The sequence below is a fragment of the Pseudopipra pipra genome, chromosome 19 (assembly GCF_036250125.1).
Source record: "Pseudopipra pipra isolate bDixPip1 chromosome 19, bDixPip1.hap1, whole genome shotgun sequence".
In the NCBI taxonomy this organism is placed as follows: Eukaryota; Metazoa; Chordata; class Aves; order Passeriformes; family Pipridae; genus Pseudopipra; species Pseudopipra pipra.
The window spans coordinates 6,674,634-6,700,258 of record NC_087567.1 but is presented as its reverse complement, the minus strand read 5'-3'; the positions used below and the strand labels follow the sequence as shown (position 1 = coordinate 6,700,258).

The 25,625-nt window shown below is 49.2% G+C and overlaps 1 protein-coding gene across 20 annotated transcripts in view; it reads right to left on the bottom strand.

The window, feature by feature from the left end:
- CACNA1G (calcium voltage-gated channel subunit alpha1 G) overlaps positions 1-25,625 on the bottom strand; it is a 142,761-nt gene that overhangs the window by 54,437 nt on the left and 62,699 nt on the right. For 10 of the 20 annotated variants that reach the window (XR_010435271.1, XM_064675950.1, XM_064675964.1 and 7 more), the window contains exons 10-16: positions 24,235-24,599; positions 9,683-9,834; positions 8,961-9,146; positions 7,706-7,820; positions 6,842-6,997; positions 2,566-2,634; positions 1,642-1,668 (exon numbers count right to left, since the gene is read on the bottom strand). Coding sequence is in view for 19 of the 20 variants with exons in the window: in XM_064675950.1 (XP_064532020.1) it covers positions 1,642-1,668; positions 2,566-2,634; positions 6,842-6,997; positions 7,706-7,820; positions 8,961-9,146; positions 9,683-9,834; positions 24,235-24,599 (1,070 nt within the window). In the remaining variant the exon portion in view is untranslated. The remainder of the gene's footprint in view (positions 1-1,641; positions 1,669-2,565; positions 2,635-6,841; positions 6,998-7,705; positions 7,821-8,960; positions 9,147-9,682; positions 9,835-24,234; positions 24,600-25,625) is intronic. The other 10 variants (XM_064675952.1, XM_064675958.1, XM_064675953.1 and 7 more) reach the window with 3 other exon arrangements.

Sequence of the window (25,625 nt, the reverse complement as noted above, 5' to 3'; positions counted from 1 at the left end):
GTCCCAGAAAGGGATCAGAAAAAACCAAACCATTGCTTAATTTTTGCTGCTGGAATTGCATATGGGGCAGATGTTAGGAAAGGACAGATATCCGATGAGCAATTTGTGGACAAAAGATGGCCCTATTAATCTCTCTTAATTTATACACCATGTCTTAAAACTCCCTGTGTGTGGCTCTTTCTAGTGATGGAGCAATCCAGGGTTCAGAAAGGGCACAACAGACCCCAAATTTCCTATGTGACTCATGTGCATGTGTCGATGGACGCCCCATCAGCACAGAGAGGATCCAGGTGGCAGAACCCAAGTGCTGTAAGCAGCCATTCCCCTCCCAGCTGCCACACACAACAGGAGCAGAAGTTTTGGGGATTTACACTGTATCGTTTGAGGAGTTTAAATTCTGCCTTATCATTTCAAACCTCGGGGGTTGAGCGAGAGCTGCCTGCTCTGACAGGTGCCCATCCTCGGGCAGAGAGAGATGATGTTTACCAGTGCTCACAGCGTGGTGCCCAGGCTCTCACTCGGTCTTGCTGCACAGACCCGATTAGGGATGTCCCTGTGTGTCACTCTGATTCTGTCCATTGGCACTGCAGAAAGGCACTTAGGGTGTGGTATAGTCAGGATACACCCAACGGGCAGTGGTGCTCGCCAGAACGATCGATACCCATCCAAAAAGAGGAGGATTCACAGCTGAAACCACTGCTCTGGCAAAGGGCACCAAGCCCTGTCACAATGGAGGAGAGGTGGGAAGAGAGGGAAGATGCTGGGATGGGAGAAGCCAAGCAGACCCTCACTTTAGCTGTGAGAGCCCAGGAGCCCCAGGAAACCCCACCAAGGCTAAGCTGCGTCCCCAGGAGCCCTGGCCAGCGCTGCTGAGGTTTGGTGCTCGGGTACCTGTTGACTGAAAAATCCCAGAAGGACCCCAGCGTGGGACAGGAGGAAGAGATGGATCCAACACAAGTCAGTGCCCTGCACCTCATTGTTAGGCAAAACCCCAGAAGGCTGAACCCCAGTACTGCCCCCCTATTTAGCAGGGCACTAAACTGTTAAAGATATTTTTTCCAGGCAGACTGGACACTCAGACACATTTTCAAGGCAAAAGAGAGTGTGACGTGAAGTGTTGGCTCAAAACTTCCCCTCCTACAATCCAGAACTTCTGTACTATTCAGGGAAGCTCATCCTGCAAGATGCAGTCTGAGAAGGTCAGGAATGCACCTTGCAAGGGGGAGCAGTAAAGCCAGGTTGGCCCGAGCTTTGCTGGAGTCAGACCCGTGTCTGTATGAACAGGGGCTCCAGTTGGCTCTAGGTATGTTCCCCCGGAGGCTCCCTGCTCAGCCTGTCAGCGGGCCTGCCAGGAATTACTCATTCTCCCTAATGGGTTATTAAAAAGAAATAAATAATGGGAAGAATTTTACGTGATTTGTATTCCTGGAGTGCTCTTTAAGAGCCTGAAGGAAAGTTTTAAGGGGGCACAATGAGATGTGTGCTGAGATGGAAAAGCAGAGCTACATGGGGACTTCCCACCCCCTTCCCCAGCACCAAACCCCATGTCTGGAGGACAGTGAACATCCCCTCCCAAACACCACGTGCCAGACTCAGTATGGTGCAGGCAAACATCTTGCAGCCGTGGCTGCTGCCCGTTACCTGTTCTTGCACTCCCAGTTTGCCTTTCTGGATAGAAAAGGGGTTAGGAGAGAACAGGGAGTTAAAATCCTTTTGGGAAACGAGGGAACGTCAAGGTGGACCAGGCGGTACCACAGCTAAAGCAGCCTGTACCGAAGGGATTGATACACTGGGATACAAGGGAAAAGGGCTTCTGGGCTGAGGGAAAAGTCAGGCTTCTTGGAAAGGACAGAAAGGGAAGGGAGTGGTTAAGAGAAAGAGGAGGGTGGCAGAAGGGTAAGGTTTGGGGTGTGTTGCACTTTGGAGATCCATAGCTTCCTCAGACCTGGACGGGACCATTTCACATCCTGGCTGGGCTGTAACGTGGCATCTCGTCGGCAATCCCAGCATTCCAACCAGCCTTTCTGGACACACCACGGCGCAGCTGCTGCCGTCCTACCCTGTCCTGCAGAGCACAGGGCTCCCACACACACGTGTCCACAAACAGGCTTGATTCCAGGTCCCTTCACACCTGGCCATCCTCCTCCACCTGCGTGAGGGAGCCTCGGCAGGCACACTCAGCAATCAGCATCACCATCCACACCCCTAGGGAGGTCCCCAGGATGTGACTGTGCCATGGAGAGGTTGTCACAGCCTCGTGGGGAGCCTTTCCCAGGGCAGGCATCTAGAAAGGGGTCAGCAAGAGCTGTGGCTGGAGCCACATCAGCCACTCCAAAGCACCCACCTTAATTTACCTGGGTCCCTCAGAGAAGGAAGGGACTTAAAATCAGGGCTGACTTGACAATGAGAGTGACAAAAAAAGGAAAGAAAAAGAAAAAACACTCCCAAAACACCCAAATAAACCCCAAAAGGATGACAGCTACTACAATGAGAACAGCACCACGGTGTGTGACCAGGCACCACGAGAGAGACAACCACAGTGGTGGTGGGATGTGCTGTACATACCCCCGACGAGTCGACAGGCAGCTGAATACAGCTTAACTGCCCACTCGCATCTTCTCGCTTGGAGATCTCCTGAAGGAGAAACGGGGGGAGGGAGGGGGAGGAAGGGGAAGGCGGGGTTCAATTTTCACAGTTTCAACAGCAGGACTGAATGGGGAATCAAAAAACACACAAGAAGAGGCAGGGAAGGAGAGGGGAAGGGGGAGAAGGGCAGTGTGTGGCCACGATGGAGTGCCAGGCTGGGACACCTGCCCCGTTCCACTCAGCACAGGGAAGGAGGGGAAGATCTAAGGTGAAGCAAAGCCCTTTGTAGGGACCAGCCTTACCTTTAAATTAAGTGTTTCGATCAGAGCTTGCTTCAGCTCCTAAGTGATAATTGTGCTAATGAAACACCAGCTAATTATTGAAAACATGATTATTTTTTTTTTGCAGCTCTATAATAGCATCTTTATTTATTACGCCTTCATTAAGCAGCAACGGAGGCTTTTAATGAATGTTTGATTAACACAATATCAGTGCTCTTGCAGCCAGGTGAAATACCTAATTTAAGGAGAGACACACAATCTGCTGTGAGTTCAGATCCCTCCTCAGCCCTGTTAGTGGAGACACCCATTTAAATCAGCAGTTTAAACCAGGGGTCTGCAGGCAGGGCGGCACAGCCCCGTCCTGGGGAGCTTTGCCACACCGGTGGCCCCAACATCATTTCACAGCGCCAAAAGTCAGCCTTTCCCTGCCCACTTGGAAAGCACACACCATTTTCCACATTGCTGTGTTTCCCCTTCCTCAGGGGCAGCTCTCCCACCATTCCTCACTTTCCAGCAGTTCATCTGTGCCTGGTCCCATCCTACAGGGCCAGAGGAGGTCACATTCTGCAGCAGGAGGGCACAGATTGTCCTACCAGCTTAATTTCTTGCCTCCATGGCAGTGGATCTTTCCTCTGGTTGCTAAATGGTTACAAAACTCATCCCAGCCTAGGTTGGGATGAAGATTTTAAGAAGGACTTGCCAGCAGAGCGATGGACACTTAAAGTCTTCGCTTGTAACAGAGAGAGACATGGAAAAGCCATTGAAAGAGAAAAGATGGAAACACTTTTCCTTTCACAAGGAAAATCCCACTAAAACCGATAGGAATGCAATAGGCAAGGGATGCAAGAAAAGCACCATCCAAAATCTCTACTGCAGGAGAAGGGACTGTTCCCTCTGGTGGAAGCCCAGAAGAAGTCAACATCCATATTTCTCCAAGGATGCTACCTCTAGAATGCAGGTAAATGTCCTGCAGGGAAAAGGAGAGGCTGGAGGACCTGGGGTGCCAGGGAGGGAGGGAGGCAAAAAGAAGGGGAAAGAACAAACCCATGAGTGAAAACAGACAGGGATATTGGGACACAAACTGGGAGGATTACCAATGGAAGAATACGCTTTGGAGATAATACTATTAGGAAGCCCCTTGGGAGAGGAGCTTATGCCCAACTAAGAGAAGTCACTCCTTGCCTCAGAGAGAAGTCTCTGAGAGGTGCCTGAGAGGTCAGGCAGCAATTTCCAGTTAGCAGCTTGATCAAACAGAGTCCCCTGCTCACCTTCCCTGCACCAACATCAGGTTCCAGTTAAATCAGGAAATGTGTGGTCAAAAACAGCGACGTGGCATAAAGTCCTGCATGTGCCTCTTGCAGGAGAGAAGCAGGTTACCAAATTAAAGGAAAAGAGGGGGGAGGGGGGAAAGGAACTCAACCCTGCAAAATATATTGTTCCATATTTAAAGTTTGGAACAGGTCCTTTTAGTTTCTCAACTGCTTATATACATCTGCTGCCTGGCAACTGGGGCTGCAAAGCCATGCACTAAAATTAACGAGGTGCTTGCGGATTGAGGAAAGGCACTCAAGGACCAGGGAGATAAAGGCAGCAGCCCTAGGATTGTGTTTCAGCCCAGAAATCTGAAGGAGAATGGAAAAATAAAAAAAAAAAAAACACCACCCAAACCCAACACAGAAGAAGAGTCAAGTACAATCACGGGAGGGAGACGCCAGGGTTTGTTTACAGCGAGAGATGATCTCTCTATTAATTCTGCTTAGGAGAGGATCCTGTGTGTGCTGGCTTGCAAAAACCAGAACGTGATCTGTTCGCAAAGCTACACACCAGCAAAGCTGAACAAACATAAACCAGCAAGGCCAGAGCTGGCTCCTGACCTCCAGAGACATTTGCTCCCCGCCTGCTGCAGGAAACTTGGGTTGAGCTGAGGGACCTCTTGGTCCCATCACATTCTACTGGAAGAATGTGGAGAACTCAGAATAACGAGGATGTGGAAGGAAGATTATTATTATTAAAAAGCCATCATCAAAGCCTGAGATTTAAAATAGCAATGTAATCAGAGTCACAAATTAGAGAAATAAGGTGCAAGTTAGTTAAAATTGCCATGGCTAGGCAGGACTGGCAGAGACAGTTGGGTCTTTGGAGGCTGTGCTGGATCCTGGTCCCTGTGGTCACCTCAATACTGGTGTAAGTGTCACCGCCTTCGGGCTGTCTCAGTGCCTTCCCAAATTAGAAGTTCCTCCCTGATTTACACAGCACTTAAAGCACATTTGCAGCTTACACAGATATTGGGGAGCTGGTTTGGACCAGCCCGGCACTGCGCTGGCAGAGGAGCCGCAGGGGCAGGTGATGGGGCAGCCCTGCTGCAGAAAACGGCCAAAAGCAAATCTGGGGAGTGCTGCAGGCGGTTCCCTGGCTCCAAGGTAGACACAGCCTCAAGGGCACGGTTAGTGGAATAAAACCACAGCACATTAAAGCCAGTCCCTGAATTTAGAGGGAGTTGCACTGTGGCACAGCTGGTCACAGAGCGAGCGCGGGATAAACTGCTGCCCAGGGAAGAGGCACGTGGCAGAGGCGGAGCACAGGAATGCTCTAGCGTGGAAAACCAGGCTGAGCCAAGGAGCAGAGGTCTCAGCCTCCCTGGAGGGCCAGGGGCTGGTAAAAGAGCTGCTGTGTTTAAAGGCTGAGTCCCTTCCTCTGCACAGCGGGTGCAGCAGGTGATGTCCAGCTTTGGTGACCTTCAGAGAATCAATTTGCCAGACAGAAATAAGGTTGGGTTTCAAAGCTGTCACCACGAGCAGACAAGGAGCTTTGTACCTCTTCTCACTCAGGCAAGGGAACATTTTGCCGTTTGGGAGACCCTGGCAGTGATCTTCCCTTTGGCTGAGTGGTGGTAGGGGATTTACAGACAGAAACAGCTACAACAATAACAGTTAAAAAAAGAAAAGCACCAACATGGAGAGACACGATACAAAAAAAAAAAAATATTTCTTCTTGCTATCTCCTGGGATGACTCCATTAATTTAACTTCAAACTCTGCTCCAAAAATAGTAATGATAATAAAAACAGTTCTGTTCATAGGGTAGTAGGATATTATAATATACATGCAACAAATCTTAAATAATATTTAGTCACCCCAGAATGCTAATAAAAATCAGAGTGTGTAGAAGGCACAGCCTATATGAGCAGAACCCAGTGAGGAGTCTTAGCTTATAATTTACCTCTCCAACCAACCCCCTGGGCAGGGTGTAAGGGTCCCCTTCCCTTAAGGATGTTCTTGAACAGTCAGACAATTTTTGCAGGGAGCAGGTGGGCACTGCAGGTCTCCCACTCTGAGGGGGACTAGGTGACATGCTCACTCACTCCATTGGACAGCTGGATCAGCAGTAGGGTGAAAAAGAGGTTGAGTTCAAACCTAAGTGTTCCCCAAAGCCTCCAGCAATCCAGGATGTCTCATGGAAGCTCCCAGCCCAAGGCAGCGGATGGCAGAGACAAGAAATCATGTACTTTAAAATATGCAGAGCATTGCAGGGCTGGAAACGGGAAGAGCTCCATGAATGCATACCATGAAAAAAGATAATCGTGTCACTAATCTCTTACCAGCCTGCGTAAGTTTTCAGGAGGGGCCTTTAATCTGGCTGACAAACGTGGTGAAAACTGTTTCAAAGAGACTGTCATAGCAGCGATCCCATCCGCAGTGCCTGACTCACTGCTCAATTCCCACTCCTGCATTAATGCTAACAATGCTTTTCATTTAAGCCCTTCATTTAGAGGGTTTGCTGTATTAAATTGCACCGTGGCTACAGAAAAGGAAAAGAATTTAAAAAAACAGAAAGAAGACCTAATATTTTACCCCACTTTTTTTCCCCCGTACCACTCTTTTCAAGGTATTGCTGTCCATCTCAGAAATCAAATTCCAGGATCTGGAGGCCCTGAAACTTTGGAAGAAAGCAAAGGCACGAGCATGAGGACATTACCTCTGTCTGGAACCCCTCTACCAGGATGGCCACCAGCAGATTAAAGAGAACATAATTCCCAAACGTCATGAGAGCGATGAAGTAGAGAGCAGCCCAGGACGAGGTGGATGCCATGCCATTGTAAAGGACTTTGTTCCAGTCTTCCTGGGTCAAAATCTGCAGAGGAAGTGTGTCAGAAATATGGAGATGCTGGAATTTGGCATGCTGGATATCCATGCTCTGGACAGGTCAGACAAGCACCCCATTTCTGGGGTATCCACTGTAGCTGTAATTAACCACAGGAATATAAATCCAGCCCAAGTCATCTTGTGAGCCAGAGAAGAAACAGGACCAAGAGACTGTGATTCCCAGGCTACTGGTTAGGACTCTGTGCAAACTGCCCCGACTCGTCCCCGCACCCAGGCACAGGCCCAGCCATGAGAGAGTGCAACATTGCATTGGTCAGACCTTTCCTTTGGTCAGCCAAAACAACTCAAAGTCCTTCACAGATCCCAGGGTTACAGAGCCCAGAGCTGCACATATCAACCAAAAAACTGCACATATCAACTACAGGCTTAAAAAAGATTCCATTATTTGTTAAAATATCACTGCAAATGGTCCTGATCTCCCCCTCTCCATCCTCACCCGCTACACTTACTTTCACCCACCCAGCCCACACCCTGCAAATGCAAGACCCTCCTGCCTCAGCAGCCCCTCCTCACCAACTTTCAGATTTAGTCAGAAAAACAGTCCGAAAGCCCCCCGTGTGTTTCTCTTGTGGCTTTGGGTCGCCCCCTTTCCATGGCAAGGAGCTTCACTAAGCTCTGCCCAGCCTCTTTGCAATCCCAAAAATGCCCATCAGCCGTGGGATTTCCCATTTTGTACCTGGAAAACAGTGACGATGGCCCAGAGCAAGGAGTCGAAGTTCTTCCTGTCGGGCAGTGTGTCACCATCCCGCTCCGACGCGAACTTACAGCCAAAGAGGTGCATCCCCAGGATGCTGCACAAGATGGGAAGCAGGGACTCAACAAAGGCTTGACACAAACCACTAAGGATACAGCAGGGCTGACTGTCTCCTGATTTCACCTGGGCAACTCTTTTTTTTTTTTGTTTTTGTTTTTAAAAAGATGAATCCTTTGTTCACTGAAAAACATGCCTTGAGATCACGCAAACCAGTTGTGAATTTAGGTCAAATCTGTCAAGGAGTTTCAACCAAAAAGTATGTCTGTTCCTTCTTCTTCTGCTTCGTTTTTTTTTTTTTAAGTCAAAACATTGCCTTTCAACATTTTCTAAACAAAATGTTTTGACTTTCTGTTTTGCAATGACACATTTTCAGCAAAATATGCTTCAATTGAATTAGGAAGACAAAAAGGGTTTCTGTGAAATGCCTGAATAAGACATATCAGGGGACTTGAAGCAGCTTTTTCGATTTTGACAAGAGAACAGAATACCCTTCATTATAGATAGATACTAAAAGAATAATCTGCTTTTCCCTGCTCTCTGCTAGTAACCTGAATAATCAAATTATTTACAGCTCCACTGAGCACCACAGCTGCAAATGGCAGCTTTGGAGTGAAAAGTCTCGCTGGAAGAAGGGACATTATTTCATGGAAGAGACTGGCGTTCTTCAGCCTTCCCAGGGCTGGGATTGCTGGAACACCATAGCTGGCTGTAGAAGGAGATGGGCTCTTCTCAAGATTTAGACCAAAATCCAAAAATACAAGGCTATGCCAAACCTATTTCTAACAATTCCACTTCTCAGAAGAAGAGGCCATGCAAGAGCACAAGCACCACCACATCTGACTTCTTTATAGGAACATCACCCTCACCTTGGCAATATTTTTAGCACCTGGTTAGTCAGAAAGTAAAGGGACAGCTGTCTTGGGATGATGTCAAGGAATGGTCCAGCCTGAAAGACTTTCCTCGTAAATCATCTTGCAAAGACAAATGTCTCATTTGGCCAACTATGATAATTTGGTCAGGGCAGCAAGCCACCGCCAGTGTTGGCCAGCAGTGCTGTTCCTGGGACTGCTCAGCTCAGCCCTGTCTGGGTACGGATTCTGTCATCTCCTCATCCCACCACGGGATCCCACCTAAAATTCCAAAGCAACCCTCATGACGGGGAATGGGAGGCGCTCACCTGAAGATGAAGATGAAGAGCATCAGCAACATGCAGAACGTGGCCACGTTGTCCATGGTCTTCATGAGGACGACGAGCTGGCGCTGCAGGGCTGGCATGAAGCGGACCAGCTTCAGCACGCGCATGAGCCGAAAGGTGCGCAGGACCGAGAGCCCTCCACCTTGCTGGCCCACTATCTCCCACACGCTGAGGAAGACAAAAAAGGGTCAATGCAGGATGGCAGGACAAAGCCCAGTGCAAAGGCACGGAGGGCAGGAAGCAAAGGGAGGGTGAAATTCAGAGAGAAGAGGGGTGGAAAGTGGGCAGAGATGTGCTGCCAGTACCCACGGCGATCTGGACTCTGTCCAGGCTTGCAAAGAGCAGAGCCGTACTTGAGTGTCAAAAATACGCCTGCAAATCAGTGGCTGCAGCTGCAGGGGCAATTACAGCCTTTGCACATGCCAAAAAACCAGAGAGATACTTAATTGGGCACTGGTTGTGCCATTTGGAGCTCAGACCTTCCCAGGACATCAGGACTGATAGCTTTCTGCCCGGGCCTCTTTCTAAAATGACCATAAAATAATCCCAAGGTGTGTATTAGGAACCGTGTCTAAGTGCATTAATTTACAGAGAGAAGTGTAAAGTGTCACAGGAAGGTATTTATGCCTAGTCTCCATTACTTTCTGTTTAATTAAACAGCCAAATGAGGAGAAACACACATAAAGAAAGCTCAAGGTTTGTACCTAATCACCACGATGATCCCATCAAAGATGTTGTATGGATTCTTAATGTAGCCAAAAGGACCATAAACAAGGACTTTCAATAGCATCTCCAGAGCAAAGAGGCTTGTGAAGACGATGTTGCTGATCTCCAGGGCATTGGTAAGTTCCTCCGGCTGGGGAAGGAAGAGGAGGAAAGGGAGAAAGTAAACAGCACAGCCTGATATCCAAAATCACATGTGGAAACACAACAAGCTGCAATACTGCAAGTGTGAGAATACTGATGCTAATGGTGTGGTGAGAGAATGGCAATAGCTCACTCAAAGCCCAGGAGACAGAAGAAAAATACTAGCAGAGTATTTAAGGTTTAGAAACCTGTTGTAAATTCAGCAGGTAAATCCAGACATGGACTTCACATTAATCAGAGCTTTAGTACCACCTCAGGAGGTTTATGCAGAAGTGGCATGTACTGAGGCTTAATGCTCTGACATCCCCCAAGCTGATTCTCCTTATGCAGAAGGGAAAAGTTGGACCGTTTTCTCACATAAATATCCCTTTAGGGCCTGTTTTTTTATTTAGTAGCTCATCAAAAGATTTAGGCTAGGATTTTTCAAAAGCAGAGATCTGAGGTGATATAGCTGGAATGGTTCAGAAAAATCTTGTTACCAGGAGGCCCCAAATCTGCTAGTGAGGAAGGGCCCGATACTGGCATTCCAGAGTGGTAATTTAAAAACAGAGGTATGAAAAAACCTTAACGAACAGACTCCCAGTAGTCTTAGACCTAAATTAATACCTTTCATGTTTTTGTAGCATGTTTCACAGAGGGTTCCCAACAATGCCTGCAGATGCCCAGCGCTGCGCTTTCCCCGATGGGTGGGCGGGCATTATCGGAAAACATACGGTAGAAGACAAAAACCGGTGGTGTAGTCTGTTTAGGATCAGTCAGTGGCAAAGACAGGAACAGAATCCTCAGTATCAGATCCCTTCTCCCCATATAACCCCGACACACGGCCGCAACTGCATGTTTCTACTTAAGGGCTTCATCAAAATCAGGAGCCGACGTCCCGCTGGCAGATGGCCGAGCGGTCACATCAGCAACACTGAGGTGGCACAGGGCAGTGGGCTGGCACAGCTCACAAAACACCTCACACACAGCGGGTGCTGGACTCCTCTTGGGTAGTTTGGCATTTAACTCACTCAGATACTGTTCTAAACCCCCACATGTAACCACCCGTGTGCCTTTAGATGCCTGCACACCATGGTGGGTTATGGCCAGATGTGCACATTCACAGCAGCCATGCCATGACAGAACACAATGTGCAGCAAATGCAATTGGCTGCACCCACCAGCTACATGAAACACCTTCATGACTGACCAAAAACTTCCTACGACAGAGCAGGAGCTGTCACACCACAGCACAAGCTGTAGGGTTTGACATGAAGTGACCCAACCCCAACACCACGGCAACCATGAGAGGGGAGGACTCAGGGGCAGGGTCAACACTTGTCAGCTGTGTTTCGGAGCCCCAAAAAACCACAGCAACCAAAGGCTTCACAGACACACACTGGCAAATAACAGATAAATTCATGCATTCAACTCTCTCTTTCCCAGGGTTAAAGTGTCCAGGCTCAGCCTTTGAAGCTCAAGTTCCTCCAACCCAGTGTGAGGTTAGATGGGGACCCAAATTGGCCTGATGTTATCTCAGCGTGGTAGTGTAACCCCTGCAGACTTGCACTGATATTGGTGGGAGTTTGTGATGACACAGTATAGTGAAGGGGGAAACAGCAGCACTTAGAAGAAAATGTAATAAAAAAGCAAAAACAGAGTGTTGAACACATCTTTTACCTCACACATCCTCGCTGAGGAACAGATCCCTTGGCTAGAGTTTGCCAAACACACCATACACGCAGCCCAAATCACCTGCTCACTGATCTACAGCTAAAATACAGCTCCAGCTCCCAATATTAATCGCAGCCCTGGTTTAAAGCCATGTACCTATGGGAACACTCAGACACAAAGTAATAAATAGGCCAAGAACTTATATGTCAAGCTGCACCTCAGGACAATTTCAAATAGCTGAAAGTCTACATTAGTCACAAAAAAATGCCAACTCATTTATGAGTGCCCCAGCGCCGAGGCAGGCTGTGATCAGTACCGCAGTGATCCTGCTGGAAAGAAGACGTGTTCCTGGAAGCTTTCCTTTTCATCCATCAGCACCACTATCCTGGGCCCTGAAGGCTGATTTTCACCCTCTGTTCCCTCTTTGTGGTGGCACTGCCAAGTCAAACTGGCCTTGCAGGCACAACCCAGTTAAACCCCTCAACGCGTGAGCGGCGCCCAACATCTCAGGCAGCCACAACAATCCCTTCCTCATGGAGGCTGACATGGAAAATCCAGCAGCCTTGGAAGGGAGGACATGTTAATAGCACAGAGTAATGAAACTTTGCACTTCACGAGCACCTTCTGGTTGGAGATGTTGTTGGGGTGTGAAAATCCAGATGGGAGGCACTGGTAGGGCACAGCTGGGTGATGTGGGGAGCCAGAGGGGGAGTAGCACCTACTCTGCAACTCTCCCAGGACCTTCAGCACCCACGGGAAGGGCTGTGGCTCCCCTAGCCCATGAAATATCCCTCCCAGACCACCCAGCTCAGGAGAGCCCCAAATACCCCTGGCACTGGCATGGGAGGGCTATGGATCAGCCTGTGCAGCAAGGTGATGTTAAGCACCCACAGCAGCACCAAATCCACCCATCTACCCCTGCTTCACCCTAAAAAAGCCACCTGGCCTCCCATTCCTCCTCTCCACACACTCTTTTCCACTTCCCTTACAGGAAACCCTTTTTAATATCTGAGATACTGGGCAGATATAATAAAAATGAAGAGTGGGATCTCATGAGCCAGAGGTGAGAATTAATATCCAAAAATCTAAGATTAATGGCCAAAATGGGTTGAAAGAGAAAGTGAAAACTTCCCTTTCACCCATCTAGGAACAGAGAATGGTCTCCAGAGCAGCCTGGAGCTCTGCTGGGGAGGGTGAGCTGATCCTCCACTGGAAGCACACCCCAACCAGACCCAGCTGAAATCGGCTGAGTTATTTTGCTCCTGGAAACAACACATCCCTAAACAGTTGAGATGGGACGATGCAAATTACTCAGAGGATTTCACAGCCAGCTGTGGAGCACTCTCCCCTAAGACCCTCAGTCCCTTTTGAGGATCCCCAGGGCAGCTCATGAGCCCCCTGCAACAGCTCAACATCCCTTTCAAGGGACACATTGGCACAGCCAGTCCATGGGGCACCCACATGGACCCCTGCCATGAGCACCACCGGGATTTATTTATATAAACAGAGGTGGGCTGTGATCATGAGCCTGCCCAGGGGGAACCCAGCCAGGCAGTGGGGACTCAGACCCTTCTGAGAATGCCATCTATGGGATTTTCATGAAGCCACAGATGTATACAGAAAATAAGACTGGTTATAAGATGCTTCTGCTCTAGAGAAATCACAAACATGTCTGAGACATTTTTCCTGAGACATCATTACAATACAAGCAGGAACGTGGCTTTTTCTGTCCTATTGAAATTGAAATTGTCATTCCGTCCCAAGCAGGAATGCAGAGTGTCAGACTTGGCAAAATTAAACACTGTGCACAAAATCTTGGAAGTACTTCTCTCCATTTCAGTCCCCATTCCTTTATCCCTTTGCTCTGTACTGTAAATCAACCAAAATTAAAAAACATAAATAAAAGTCAGCTTGAAGAAGAACATGGAACTTTTTGTTCCCCAACTGTTCAAATGGACATTTCAAATATCTCAGACAATATATTCCAATAAAGTTGGAATTTTTTTTTAGGCCAGTTCACTGAAAATGCTCCTCTCCCACGGACAGCTTCAAATGTGATAAACTGCCATTTTCTGACAATAACTGTCTAATCAAAACACTATCGACCAGCTCTAGACATGATGTACCTGAGAAGAGTCACTGACTCCTGGCACACAACCAGCTCTGTGTGTCCTCGCTGGGCTGGGAGGAAAAGAGACGGTAAAATCACTCAGCCTTCCCCTCTGAGGGCCAGAACACAGCAGCTGGGGGAGGTAACATCCTTCCTTTGACTAAATGATATATTGTGTGGAAAAAAACAACCCTCCAGGTCCACCCTAAAAAGGGTATTCTGCAGGAAGCAGAGCCTGAGGTGCACAGCCTGGGGTTTCTATGCAGCACAAAGCCTCTGCCCACCACTCCCATTACAGCACAGCTGCCACAGCCTCAGCTTCTCCATTAAAAGAAGAGTCTGCTAATTCTCTCATCAGTAGCAGCAGTGACTAATTAAAAGGAAAGCATCCTATGATTAAACAAGCAACACCCAGAAAGAGTGAGATCCAAGCACGATTTCAGCTGTGGCACGAAACACCAGCTCTTCCAATGAGTCCTCGGTAAACACTGAATTTTGTTTCCAGGACATCTCGCCTTGCTGGACACACAGACGTGTTGTCCTGGATAAATCATTCCCTGTTAGCTTTCCGTTTGTGTAGTGTCGATTTGTTGATGTACCAAACAGCACATTGACAAGCTCTGGCAGCACATGAAATACGAGCAGACAGGGCAGCATCGCTCAGAAACACCACACGGCATCGCAGGCGGCGGGAGGAGGTGAGCCCCGGGCACACACCCAGCCCTAACCCTGCCTGGCAGGGTGCAACTGGAGGCAGCGAGGAGGGAATGCTCTCTCTGCACCCTGCCTGGAGGATTCAGGCAGGGCTGTCTGGCACCAAGCAGGGCACTGCAGGGGTGAACAGGAGGAGGCAAGAGATGTCCCCAGGGTGCCTCGGGAGGTATCTCAAAGCTGCACCAGTACCTTGGCCTTTCTCAGCATTCAGAAATAGGCTGTAAGACATTTCTTTCCTTTTTTTCCTCTTTTTAAAACTGAGTAGAAGCTCATGAGTGAGTTTTCTGAAGGCAGAAGAGATGTGGTCCATTTCCATCTGGGGACATGCTATTCCTTCCCGTGCACAGGACTCCGAGGTGCCTGCTGAGCAAGTGAGGCTGCAGGCACAAAGTTGGGAAAAAGGTGAGGACGGGACTGGGGCCATGAAAAGTGCAAGCCCTGAGGGCTGTGTTCCCCAGTTCCTGAAAAACAAATCCTGCCGCAGGATGAAGTGCAACCAAGTGTCCTGAGAGACAGTGCACAGAGCTTACAAGGCTTCTAACTCCTGCCCTCCTCCAGCAGTGACCCATATAGGGCACAGGCTCTTCATCATCATCAGACCTGCACCCAGTGCCAAAGGCATGGCTGGCACAGATCCATCCATCCCACAGCCCCCCTGCCCACACAGTGAGCTCCAGGCTGCAGCCAAGCCTGGTCTTGCCCAGCCTCTGCCCCTGGGATGCCAGCACAAAAGAGCAAAAGCACCCCAGGGTCTTTCCTCTCTATCTTGCTAACAATAAAATGAAAGAGAAAAAACCACTCTGTCTCAACACAGAGGGAGGGATGGGGCGACCAGCCAGGAGGCAGATCCCTCCTGATCCCGAGGGATATCTTTATGATATCACTCTGCTTCTGTGAGTGGATCCAGAAGACCGTGAAAACTTCTAAACCATTCAAACGGCTGCAGAATAAAACCTTTCTGAAATCATTACCATGGCAACTAAGGAAAAATAACACAGAAAGAAAATAGCGACCTCAGCTATTTCACAGGAAACACCAACAACGTTTTACTGACTCATCACTTGCAGATTTTTAATATATATACATACGAAAAAAAATCAAATGGGTCACACAAAGATGGGGATTTTCAACCTGACACTGCTCTGTTAAGATCCCCTCCACCCTCCACGTGGGTGGAGGCATGCACTGGGTCCACCTCGAAACGGGAGCCAGACTACAAGTCCTGGGGCAAAATGCAAGAAACTGTGATGAACAGAAGCAGTTCTTAATTAACAAAATGAGGTGCCCTTTCTTTGCCCTTTCCCACGCTCGATTCCCCATCACTGATAGCTCATGGTTCTGTCCTCAGTCAACCCATGAGCCTTCTCCATGCACTGCCCTCATCACATCCATGTTATTCCCCCTGCCTCGGTGCACCCACCGAGCCACAGCCATCCAAAACACCACTTTGGTGCAGTAAATACAGCTCCTGTTGGCTCCAGAGCCGCTTGTGACTTTATAAATAGAAACTCAATCCACGCATATTTTCAGCAATGACATTCATTGTCTTTGGGGCTCCTTAAAAGGTATCAGGCTCTAACTATTGTCCTGGGTCTAGCAGTGTGAACCTGAGCCGTGCTTCATCAGAGCCCCACAAACTGATAGGCTTCCTCTACTCATCTTTTGCCAAATTGGTTAAAGAAAACAATTCAGCAAGTAGCAGTTTTTGCTCTGCTCCTCCTGGGGCTGGAGACACAGAAAGGGCAGCGTGCTCACTGCTCGGCGGGCGGGAGGAGGACTGCTGGGATGTTCAGGATTTATAAGCATTTATTAAAAGGAAATGACTTTGACAGACAAGCGAACAAGTCCAGTTTCATCCCTTCACCGCATGGGAAAGGAGGATTTTCTTACGGGCTGAATGAAGGCTGAATATTTCATGCCATGGCAAGTAATGCTTTAAGAAAGGGAGGAAAGCAGCTTTCATTTCGGAGAAATCAGAGCCATTTGCACAGGAGGGACTCCCCTTCCACCACTGCCACTAATCTCCTCGCCTTCCACCCAGTCTTCCCCATTCCAGCCAAATGTCCCTTCCCACCCCACATGTGCAGAGAGAAGGAGCTGAGTTTTGTGGGCATGGCACCTTCTGGTGCAAGGCCTTCCTATACAGCACATCCCTACTGAGAAGCTGTGGCCAACAACCAAATTCCCTGGCCCTGACTGCCCATATGTTCCTATGCACCTCCTGTCTAACTTGAGACTGGGGTGCAAATGAGGGGATGAGCCCCAAGCTTGACAGAGAACCACATCAACCCACCCTGAAGGGACTGCCATAAACCATCACTGCCCAGGACCATAAACAAGATGCACAGACCATGTTCTCCTCCACCAAGCTCTGGGGCTGGGCTCTCCTAACCACTCTCAGGAGGCACAGCAGATATTCTTCCCTGAACTCCTTATCTCTCTCAGCTTGAGATTTCTGGATGAATATTATCCCAGAAAATGCAAGAAAAACATGTACTAGCTCATCCCTCTGCCCAGGTTTCGAAGGAGCTTAAGCCGAACAAAAGCTGCATTTCCACTTGGTCACACCTTGTAAGTACTTGAGATTTAAAGCCCTCTATTTCTGGTTAATCTAAACCAAGTTTGAAACTTATCTCCCCATTAGTACTTGAGAAGGGACCAGGGGGAGGGAGGAAATAAAAAAAGAGAAAGTAAAAGGCTGTCACTGTAGGGCTCCTGCACAGTTCTGCTGAACCCAGGTTTCTGATGCTGGTAACACTATCTCTAATGCTGACAGACGTCCATGGGGGAAAAGCCGGTCGTTTCCTAACATCAGCAAAAAAACAATTGCAACAAAGTGCTGAAATCCAGCAGAGACAAGGGAAAAAGTGCTCAGCTCCTGTCCCTGCTCCCACTGGGGGCTGAGCAGGGTGGGCTCTGTGAGGACATGAGGGGCAGCAGCAGGGCAGAGTCATGGGTGGCAACAGGGACCAACCTCTGCCAGGAGAATTGGGGACAAAAATGGGCTGATCCCTGGGAAATCACCAACAATCAGCAACCAGAAGCGCTTATAGATAAAAGCATTTGCTGGTGCAAGCTGAGGGTGCTCCAGATGCTCTAGCTGAATTTCCTGGCTCCCACCCAAGGGGAACAACCACAATAATCAAAGGAGGAGCAGAGAGAAGCGCCTGGCTATCTGCAGAGAGCAGCGATTTTTCATCCATACAGGGATGAAGTGAGTTTTGAAAGCACACATCATTTTCCCATTTCACTGAGCTGGAGTCTCTTCTCAACGCTGCCTGGGCAGAGATAACACGAGGGTATGGATGGCAGCTGAAACAACAGCTGTAATGATAGGATCTAAGGCAGCCCGAGTATTTCCAGCCTCTGAAATAAATTAACAGGAAAGGATTGACACTTATGCCTTCCCAACCAGGGAGCTGAAGAAAACTTTAGCAGGTGTCAAGGAATCCACACAGTCTCATTGCTAAAGCATGCAGAGAACTGAATGATCTGATAAAAAAAATACCCTTTCCAGTTTCATGAAATCTCATTTAAATTTTCAAATCATTCAGTCTCCAGAACCAGAATAAAGTCTGCTTTATACGCACAGACCATTTTTTAATGACTAAGAGGGCCATGGCATCCCTGTATTTTTTTACCCCTTGGAGGAGATTCATGAGTGAGTCAATTAAAACACGCGAGTTCCTACAAGATCTTCAAATCCTTCAAATCCCCGAGAAGCAGGAGAACCCCCCCAAGGTCCATAAAAAGAATTACCCCCAATAACAAACAGAGAGCTGGTTTTGAAGTCAGCTATCCTAGTGATTAACAGCTCTGACTTCCATTAGTGTTGACTTGACTCCTCCAGTCTCCAACAACAACAACAAGCCGTTAATAAGAGTAATTTCTGCACAAGCGGGAGCTAATTGAATACAGCACGTGCGAATCTATAGGGCACCTCATTTTCCTGCCTTGGGAGTGCCCTGTGCAGTTGGAGTGCTGAGAAATTAAGTTGCAGGTAGCTCCAAGCCCTGCGCCGGGCAAAGCCAGCAGGCGCCGAGGGAGGGAAAGCCTCGCTGCGCTGCCAAGGCTTTGATCGCTTGGCTGAGACCAGCTGGCATGGGGCTGGAGAGATGTGTAATGGAGTTAAATAGAGACATGGGATGTGCACCCGAGTGGAAGTGCAGATTCCTCTAGGAAGAGAAGACAGTGCATGAACGCGAGACCTGGTGAGCTCCCGGGAAGAGCCCGGGGCAGAAGGAGGTTGTCCAGGGAAAGGCTGTCTCCTTGATTTAGGGATGCACACACCTGCCTAAGCGCCCTTCTGAAACAGAGCCCGATGAATCAGATTCATACAGGGAATTCATCAAATTAGAAATTACACCACAGAGAAAAGCTGGGCTGTACTATTAAGGCCCCAGTTGCAGTAAGGCAGCCAGGGTGCAGGGTTAAGGGATACAGCACTGGTTTGCACTGGTGTGTGATGCAGAGAGCCCCTAGTGCAGCACCAGGTGCTGTGTGGATGCAGGACAGATCTTTGAGTCCCCGCACTCTTGGGAAACAACTCAAAAGAGGTGCAAGAGATACAAAAAATATTTTAAAAAATAAAGGATTCCCTTTCATCCTGACCTGAAGACCTGACACAAATGCGGACCAAAGAAGCCAAAGTTCAGATATCCTGGATTGACCAGGCATGGAGGCTGGAGGGGACACAGTGTTTCCCATTAGTGCCCTATGCAGCCAGACAAGAGTGACCTGCAGCTGATCCCTGGATCCTTCACAGCCTTCTGGGGAGGTGAATGAGCACTTGGCAAGATCTCATTTTGGCACATAGATGTCACAGGAGCAGTCTCCATGTGCCTGACAAATCTACATCTGTCTTCCACCAGCAGCAAAACATTCAACTGGACTTGAAACTGGTGGAAATTGGGATGCTCTTGACCACCAAGTCCTAGAAGCTTCTGTTCCCAAAGATGCCTTTATCTTCTGAGGCAGTGCTCATACAGGTAATCCAGACCGCTGCCTTCCAGCCTGTCCAGAACTTTGGGCACTCAAGCACCCCAAGACGTGGGGCACCAGCCTGTCAAATTCCCACTGCCCAGCTCCCTTACACCACTCCTCCATGGAAAAATCCACTTTCCCTCCCACAAAGAGAAATCAATCAGTGGGTGTCATGACAGCTAATAATTTTCAGTTACCTTCTTTCCTGCACATTGAATTCAGGCAGAAGTACCTAAATACCATCTGGGTGACTATTATTAATGCTTGAACTTGCAGCCTAACGGTTGCTCCACACTGGCAAGTTTTCTAACCCTTCACCTCCCCTCTCCATCATCCTGGTTACCTGAAAATTTCATGTTCTCTGACACTGATTAAGATTACTCCCATTTTCTCCATCCTCGACTGTTTACACAAATAGACATTTTAATGCATTATGCCAGCAAGGTTTCCTTTGACTCCTTGGCACAGATGGTTGATATTTCCGTGTTGCAGCAGCTATTAGATCGTAATGTTACCAGTGACAACTCTATATCATCTGTACTCTGCACACTCCCCTGCAGCAGGATGCACCAGGAATTCAGCCTGAGATATTGCCACGGTCTTAAGCTGCTCCTGTCTCCTGTAGAAGGAGTTTACACACCTTGGCTTGGGGCACTGTGGCGTTGTAGATCCCTACAACACCTTGCTGTAGCTGGGGGTACTCCACCGGCTGTACTCATGCTGGGGGGATGTCAGGCATTGCCTCATCCCACTTCCTTGAAGAATTGTCTCCCATGGATGATGAGCGTTTCTCCTTGGGTGCTGTCCCACAGAGTCATTCACCCTTGTCACCTCTCCAATTTGCTCTTAAGAATTAACAAAAGGTTCCCCACAGGTCTGAACCAATTTCTTCTTCCTTCCTTCAGAGACACCAGGGTGTCGGATCAATCCAGATCCAACTCCACACAAGCTCCAGCCAGGGATTTGAACCAACTGCAGCTTTGGGGAGGCCGGTGCAGGACTCTCCAGTCTCTTTCTTGTTAACAATGGCAAAACACCGCAGAGACGGCGGCTGAAATTCAAGTGCTATTTAAACAAATGAATATGTAGGGTATAGTTCATACAATGCGAGTTCAGACAAGGAAACTCGGAACAGCCAGGCAGCTCAATATGAACCAGATTTTAAAAACAAAAACAAAACCCCAAAGCCCTTCCTCAAGGAAGCCCTTGCCGAATTCTTTCCCCTGCTGAGGAGTCCAACATCACGCCTTGTACTAAAGCCTTTGCATTTCACTCCAAGAAAGGACTTGGAGGAAAAAAAGGAAAATAAAAGCAGCACATTATGGAACAGAGCCTGGCTTACAGCCAGGGCTGGGGGGAAAGCAGCAAAGAAACCCTCTGGTTTAGCAGCACATTTTACTCCTGCTCTATGGCAGAACAGACTTTTGCAAAGCCCCAGCCGTTTGAACCTGCAGTGCTGCAGAGGCTCAGCTTCCCTAAGGCGAATCAGTCAATTGGTTCAACAGTGTATTTAAAATCCCCTGGAGTCTACCTTTAAATCACCTTTATATTCCTCTACCCAAAGCTAAGAGTTTCTACCTGCATTTTGCTTCATCTCTGTAGAAAAACAAGCTATTTAGCAGCCACATTAATAATCCGTGGCAATCTGGTTGTCATTCCCCTGATGGAAAATTTCACACTGCTGCCCAGCAGGCACAACGTGGCGAGTGCTGAGCACCTCACACCATTCTGCCTCCTTCCCACCAGCTCAGCCACCAGGAGAACAGCAGGAGCTGGAGCTGGATGGGTGGGGTGGGGAGGATGGGCAGGAAACGCAGAGTTATGCCCAGTCAGGTGTATCTGTGGCTCACACACGTGCAGGAACCACGTGGAAACAACCTGGTGGTGAGTGAGAAAGTGTCGCCAACGCACCACCACGGAAAGTCAGTGAGCTCATGTCAGAAAGAACTTAAGAGGAAACCCAGCTCCTGAAGCCTCAGCCATACGAGGGTAAAACATGTGTTGACAATGACTTTACTGTGGAAGGTGGTCTGTGGAGAGGAGCTCTGGGGTACATGAACTGCCTTTGGTATGAGCACCCAGCACCCCTGGCCATGGGTGCTCAGTCTGGCCAGGTTGACTGTCAGGTAAACACAAATAGACAGCAAGACGTGGGAGCCAGTCTTTTCAACACACTCACAGTTGCCACTCACTTTTATGTGCCTTCAGAGAACCACTCTTGTCCTACATATCCCAACCTGGCCTTCTCTGGTTGCTGAGTCTGTTAAGCAAGTGACTGAAAGACTGTTTCAGTCTTCCAGGTATCTTCCTTGGAGAAAAGTAGGTCCCTCCAAGCTGCTTGTCCCAAGGTGAGACGTCAAACCTCCAGAGGAGCCAACTTTTCTCCCAGGCTATAATGACAGTCTCAGCTCACCAGCTCCTGTCTTGAAGTTCAGGATGCTCTGGTGGTCCCAGAGCTGCTGAATCCCACTCAGTATTGCTGGGGACAGATGGGGAGGGCAGAAGCCTCTTCCTTCTTGAGCAACCTCCAGCCTATTCTTCCTCTCACAGAGTAGCTGCTAGTGTGTCCTCTCCCCTGTACCAAAGGACTGCTAAACAACACAAGGTTTTTGGCACCCTAAAACATGTCCTCAAAATATTTACCCTAATATAGCCTGGTGGGGCCACAGTGGCATGTGGAAAGCCCAAGAGGTAAATATTCTTTAAATAAGCAGAGAGCTTAATATAGAAAGTCATAGAGTCAAGTACTCTTCAAGACCCCTCACGTCTTTGCAAACATCAGCCAGTAAAGATAAATTTGACACGGTTGATCACTTGCACTTTTAGGAAAGGCTCTTCTAAAAGAAAAAAATTCACGTTTTGGTGTTTATAATCTCCACAGAAAGGCCTGGTTCAGCATTTCACCCCTCTAATTCCTGTTCTCGTAACTGTCAGATTATGAAATTGCCGACCATAAGCCTCCCGAGTTTACAAAAAAACACCTCTCTGTTCTCTGCCGCCACTTCAAGCAGATGAACTAATAAAAACAAGCTCCGCTATTCCCTCCAAATGCCTGGGAGAAAGGAATCTGGAACACTAGTAGCTTGAAAATACTGTTAAAGAAAGCAACCACCCACAGCGTCTGGAGTCCCCCCACGTTTATCAGCTCCCTTCACCCTTGTTACCCGAAAACCACCACAAAAAATCTTCATCTTCGCATCCAGCTGTTTTCTGGGACTCACCACTGGCCTGGGCAGAAGCCCACACCCCCCTGTCCTATTTCTCCCAAGCCAAAGAATTAAGGAGCTGTGTAGCCTTTAGGGTGTTTGATGATGGGAGCTTGCTCAGCCTCCCGTCCCCGGTGGGATGGTCCCCCTGGTACACGCACAGTGGGAGCCCACACCAGCATCTCCCAAAGGTGCTCCTGGTAAAGGGAAACAAGCCTTGACAATCCATCCCTTGGACAGCCACAGCAAACCTAAGGCAGATCTGCTTTCACCTTTCAGCCAAAGGAGCAATATAATTGTTTATTCATTTCTGCGAGCCACCTCCCCCCAGCGCCTTCAGAGATGATCTTCCTGAGATTATTAAATAAAGGTGGAATCACTCAAGCTTCCCCGCAGAGCTCCCACCAAGGGCAGCAGATGAAGGTGAAACCTGCAGGACTTTGGAGTGTGTTGCTGTTTAATGTGTACTGAAAACAACAGTTAGACAGCCAGACTGCATCAGGGCATCGGGGGAAGCTGCTGGCTCAAAGGAACACATTTAGCACAGCCACATCTCCCCAGTGTTCAGTCACTGAGGCATTAATGCCACAGGAGGACAGGGGAACTTGGAGCTGATCTGCAGTCACCACTGCTGTCACTGGGAGCTGTGGGAGCAACACCTCTGTGCACAACAAGTTTGCTGAGCAACTCAGCAAACGTGAAACATCCCAGGAAGGGACAAAAGTGAACAGCCACGACTTGAAATGCAATGACTTCCCAGCCAAGACTGGTGCTGGGACTGCAGGAGCTGTGTCTATCTAGGAGTGGAGAGCTCTGGTGCCCCAGGAGAAGCACCATGCTGGGAGCCCTCAAATATCAGAGGGGTCTGTAACAAGGTTTTGCAGCATTTCAGCATCTCCACTAATAAACTTTACCCCACACAAAGTGTGCACCTGCAGCCCCAAAACATGTCATGCCTGAGGCAGGACAAGGGCACCGTGCCAGGTGAGCCCCAGCAGCAGTCACAAAACCCACGTGAGGCCAGAGTATGCAAAGCCTCTCTCAAAGCAGAGCTCTTGTCATCCTTATGGAGCCATTTCAAGAGGTACGTGGCAACTCCTTTTTCTTAATGACTATATATAGGGAAAGCTCTTCTAGGTGACAAGCGTGCGAGAGGCTGGAGCAGAGGCAGCCTCTTGCCTGCAAAGACTCAGATAATCGAGCGGAGGAATAGCCAGTGATGAGTCTATTTTGGACTCGGCATGCTGCTGCTGGAGCGTTCACCGAGGAGGCAAAGCCATTTGTTACCTCCTCTCCAGGGAGTGCAAATTCAATAGACTTCCCTGCCTAGAGCTGCAGCAACCCCGGAGTCCACAGCCACTGGCAAAGCACTACTGGGCTGGCACTGACCCGGTGGCAAACGGCTGCTCCCTCTCCTTGCTCCCCTCACCACAGAACCCGGCTACACCTGGTGCTGCCCAGGTGATGGGTGCCCTTGGCCACAGTGCTGAGCATCCCTGGCAGGGTTGGGATGCAGGAGCTCACATAGCCAGGTACTGGTCAAGGTGATTGCTGCAAGCTGGAAGCAGGCTCAGAGGGGAAAAAGCCTGCTTTGCTCTATCCTGGGAGCCTTCCCAGGGCATTCCAATGCCTCTCACCCCAAAACATCCCACCAGCAGCCAGATTCTGATCTGTTAAACCGCCCACATCCCCACAGCACCAGGAGCTGCCCGGGCAGCACTCACCTGCTCGTGGTACTCGATCCCCATGCTGAGCGTGTTGATGAGAATGGCCACCATGATCCCACGGCCGAAATATTTGCTGTCCACGATCTTGCGGAAGGTCTCGCACACCACGTGCCAGAAGGCCAGCACCCGGCTGGCCCTCCTGGCCCGGGCCCTGCCCCGCTGTGGGTCCCGCTGGTCGCTGTAGTGGGCATCCTGCGTGAACTCATAGACCCCCTCGCTGTCCGAGTCGGCCGTCTCGTTGTCCGACAGCTCGGCCTCGCCTGCCAGCGCTGTGAGGCAGTAAGGGCAGCTCTCAGGGTTGCAGGAGCCACCATCCAGCTTGGTGCAGGGGCTGGAGATCTTGCAGGAGCTTTGGCAGGGACCTGAAGTGCCAACAGGGAAAGGGCAGCCCATCAGCCGGGACAGACGACTGTGGGTAGCCACAGGAGCAACCACCAGTCCCTGTTAGCACCAAGCTGTCGCCCTTGACATGACAGACATTTCCTAACAGGAAAAGGGCTCCTGCTGGGTTAAAACCTGGGCTCCACAATGCCTTTTCCCCAGTTATGAAGCCCTCTTTGTTGCCACCAGGCAGACACCACTCCAGCCCAGGACCCCTAGCCCACCTCATTATACCTCTGGCCATTATGGGTAGGAGGAAGCAATGGGCTTCCCTGGCCCTGGCAGGCTCCAGACTGGAATTACTGGCAGAGCTGCTGCCAGCAGATTCCTTTCCTGCTCCCACTCTTTGCTGATGCTCCGAAATCACCAGCTTCCCTCTCTACACCCTGTCCACAATGGCAGCTGCCAGGTGTCTCCTGGGTGAAAATACCAGCAGGATATTCCCCAAAATTTCCACCAGCTGGCTGTGAAGAGAGAGGCTATCTGCTGCACGGCAGCACACAGCAGTGCAAATGCAAATACAGTGCTAAACCAACTCAGAGCCCAGCTCTGTGTGTTTAGTCTCTGCACAGAGCTGGGCTGGGGGCAGAACTTGGTCTCTTCCCTGCACAGATCTGGGCTCGAAAGGTCAGTGCCACAGCAGTGGGGCTGCCTCAGAAACACTTCTTAGAGGCTGAAAGTGTTTGGACTACACTGGCTCAAACTCCCAAACCTCAGGATGTGGAGGGGGAAAGAACATCTTGTGGTGAAGGTATGAAATCCATGATCCAGGAAAGCTGCATTTGGTGTCTGATTCTTATGGGTTTCCTGAGCAGATTTTAATACTCTGTATCTGCAACTGCCCTTGAGCACTCATGCAAAGCAGACACTCGATCTCTCTGAGCCTTGTGTCCCACAGGAGCAGAGCTATGCAGTGCTCAGGGATGTGTTAGGGCTCAGATCTGGAAGGTGTCCATCCTCAACCTCTGGCTGATTTTGGAAGTGCAAAGATTTGGGGAGCATTCCCT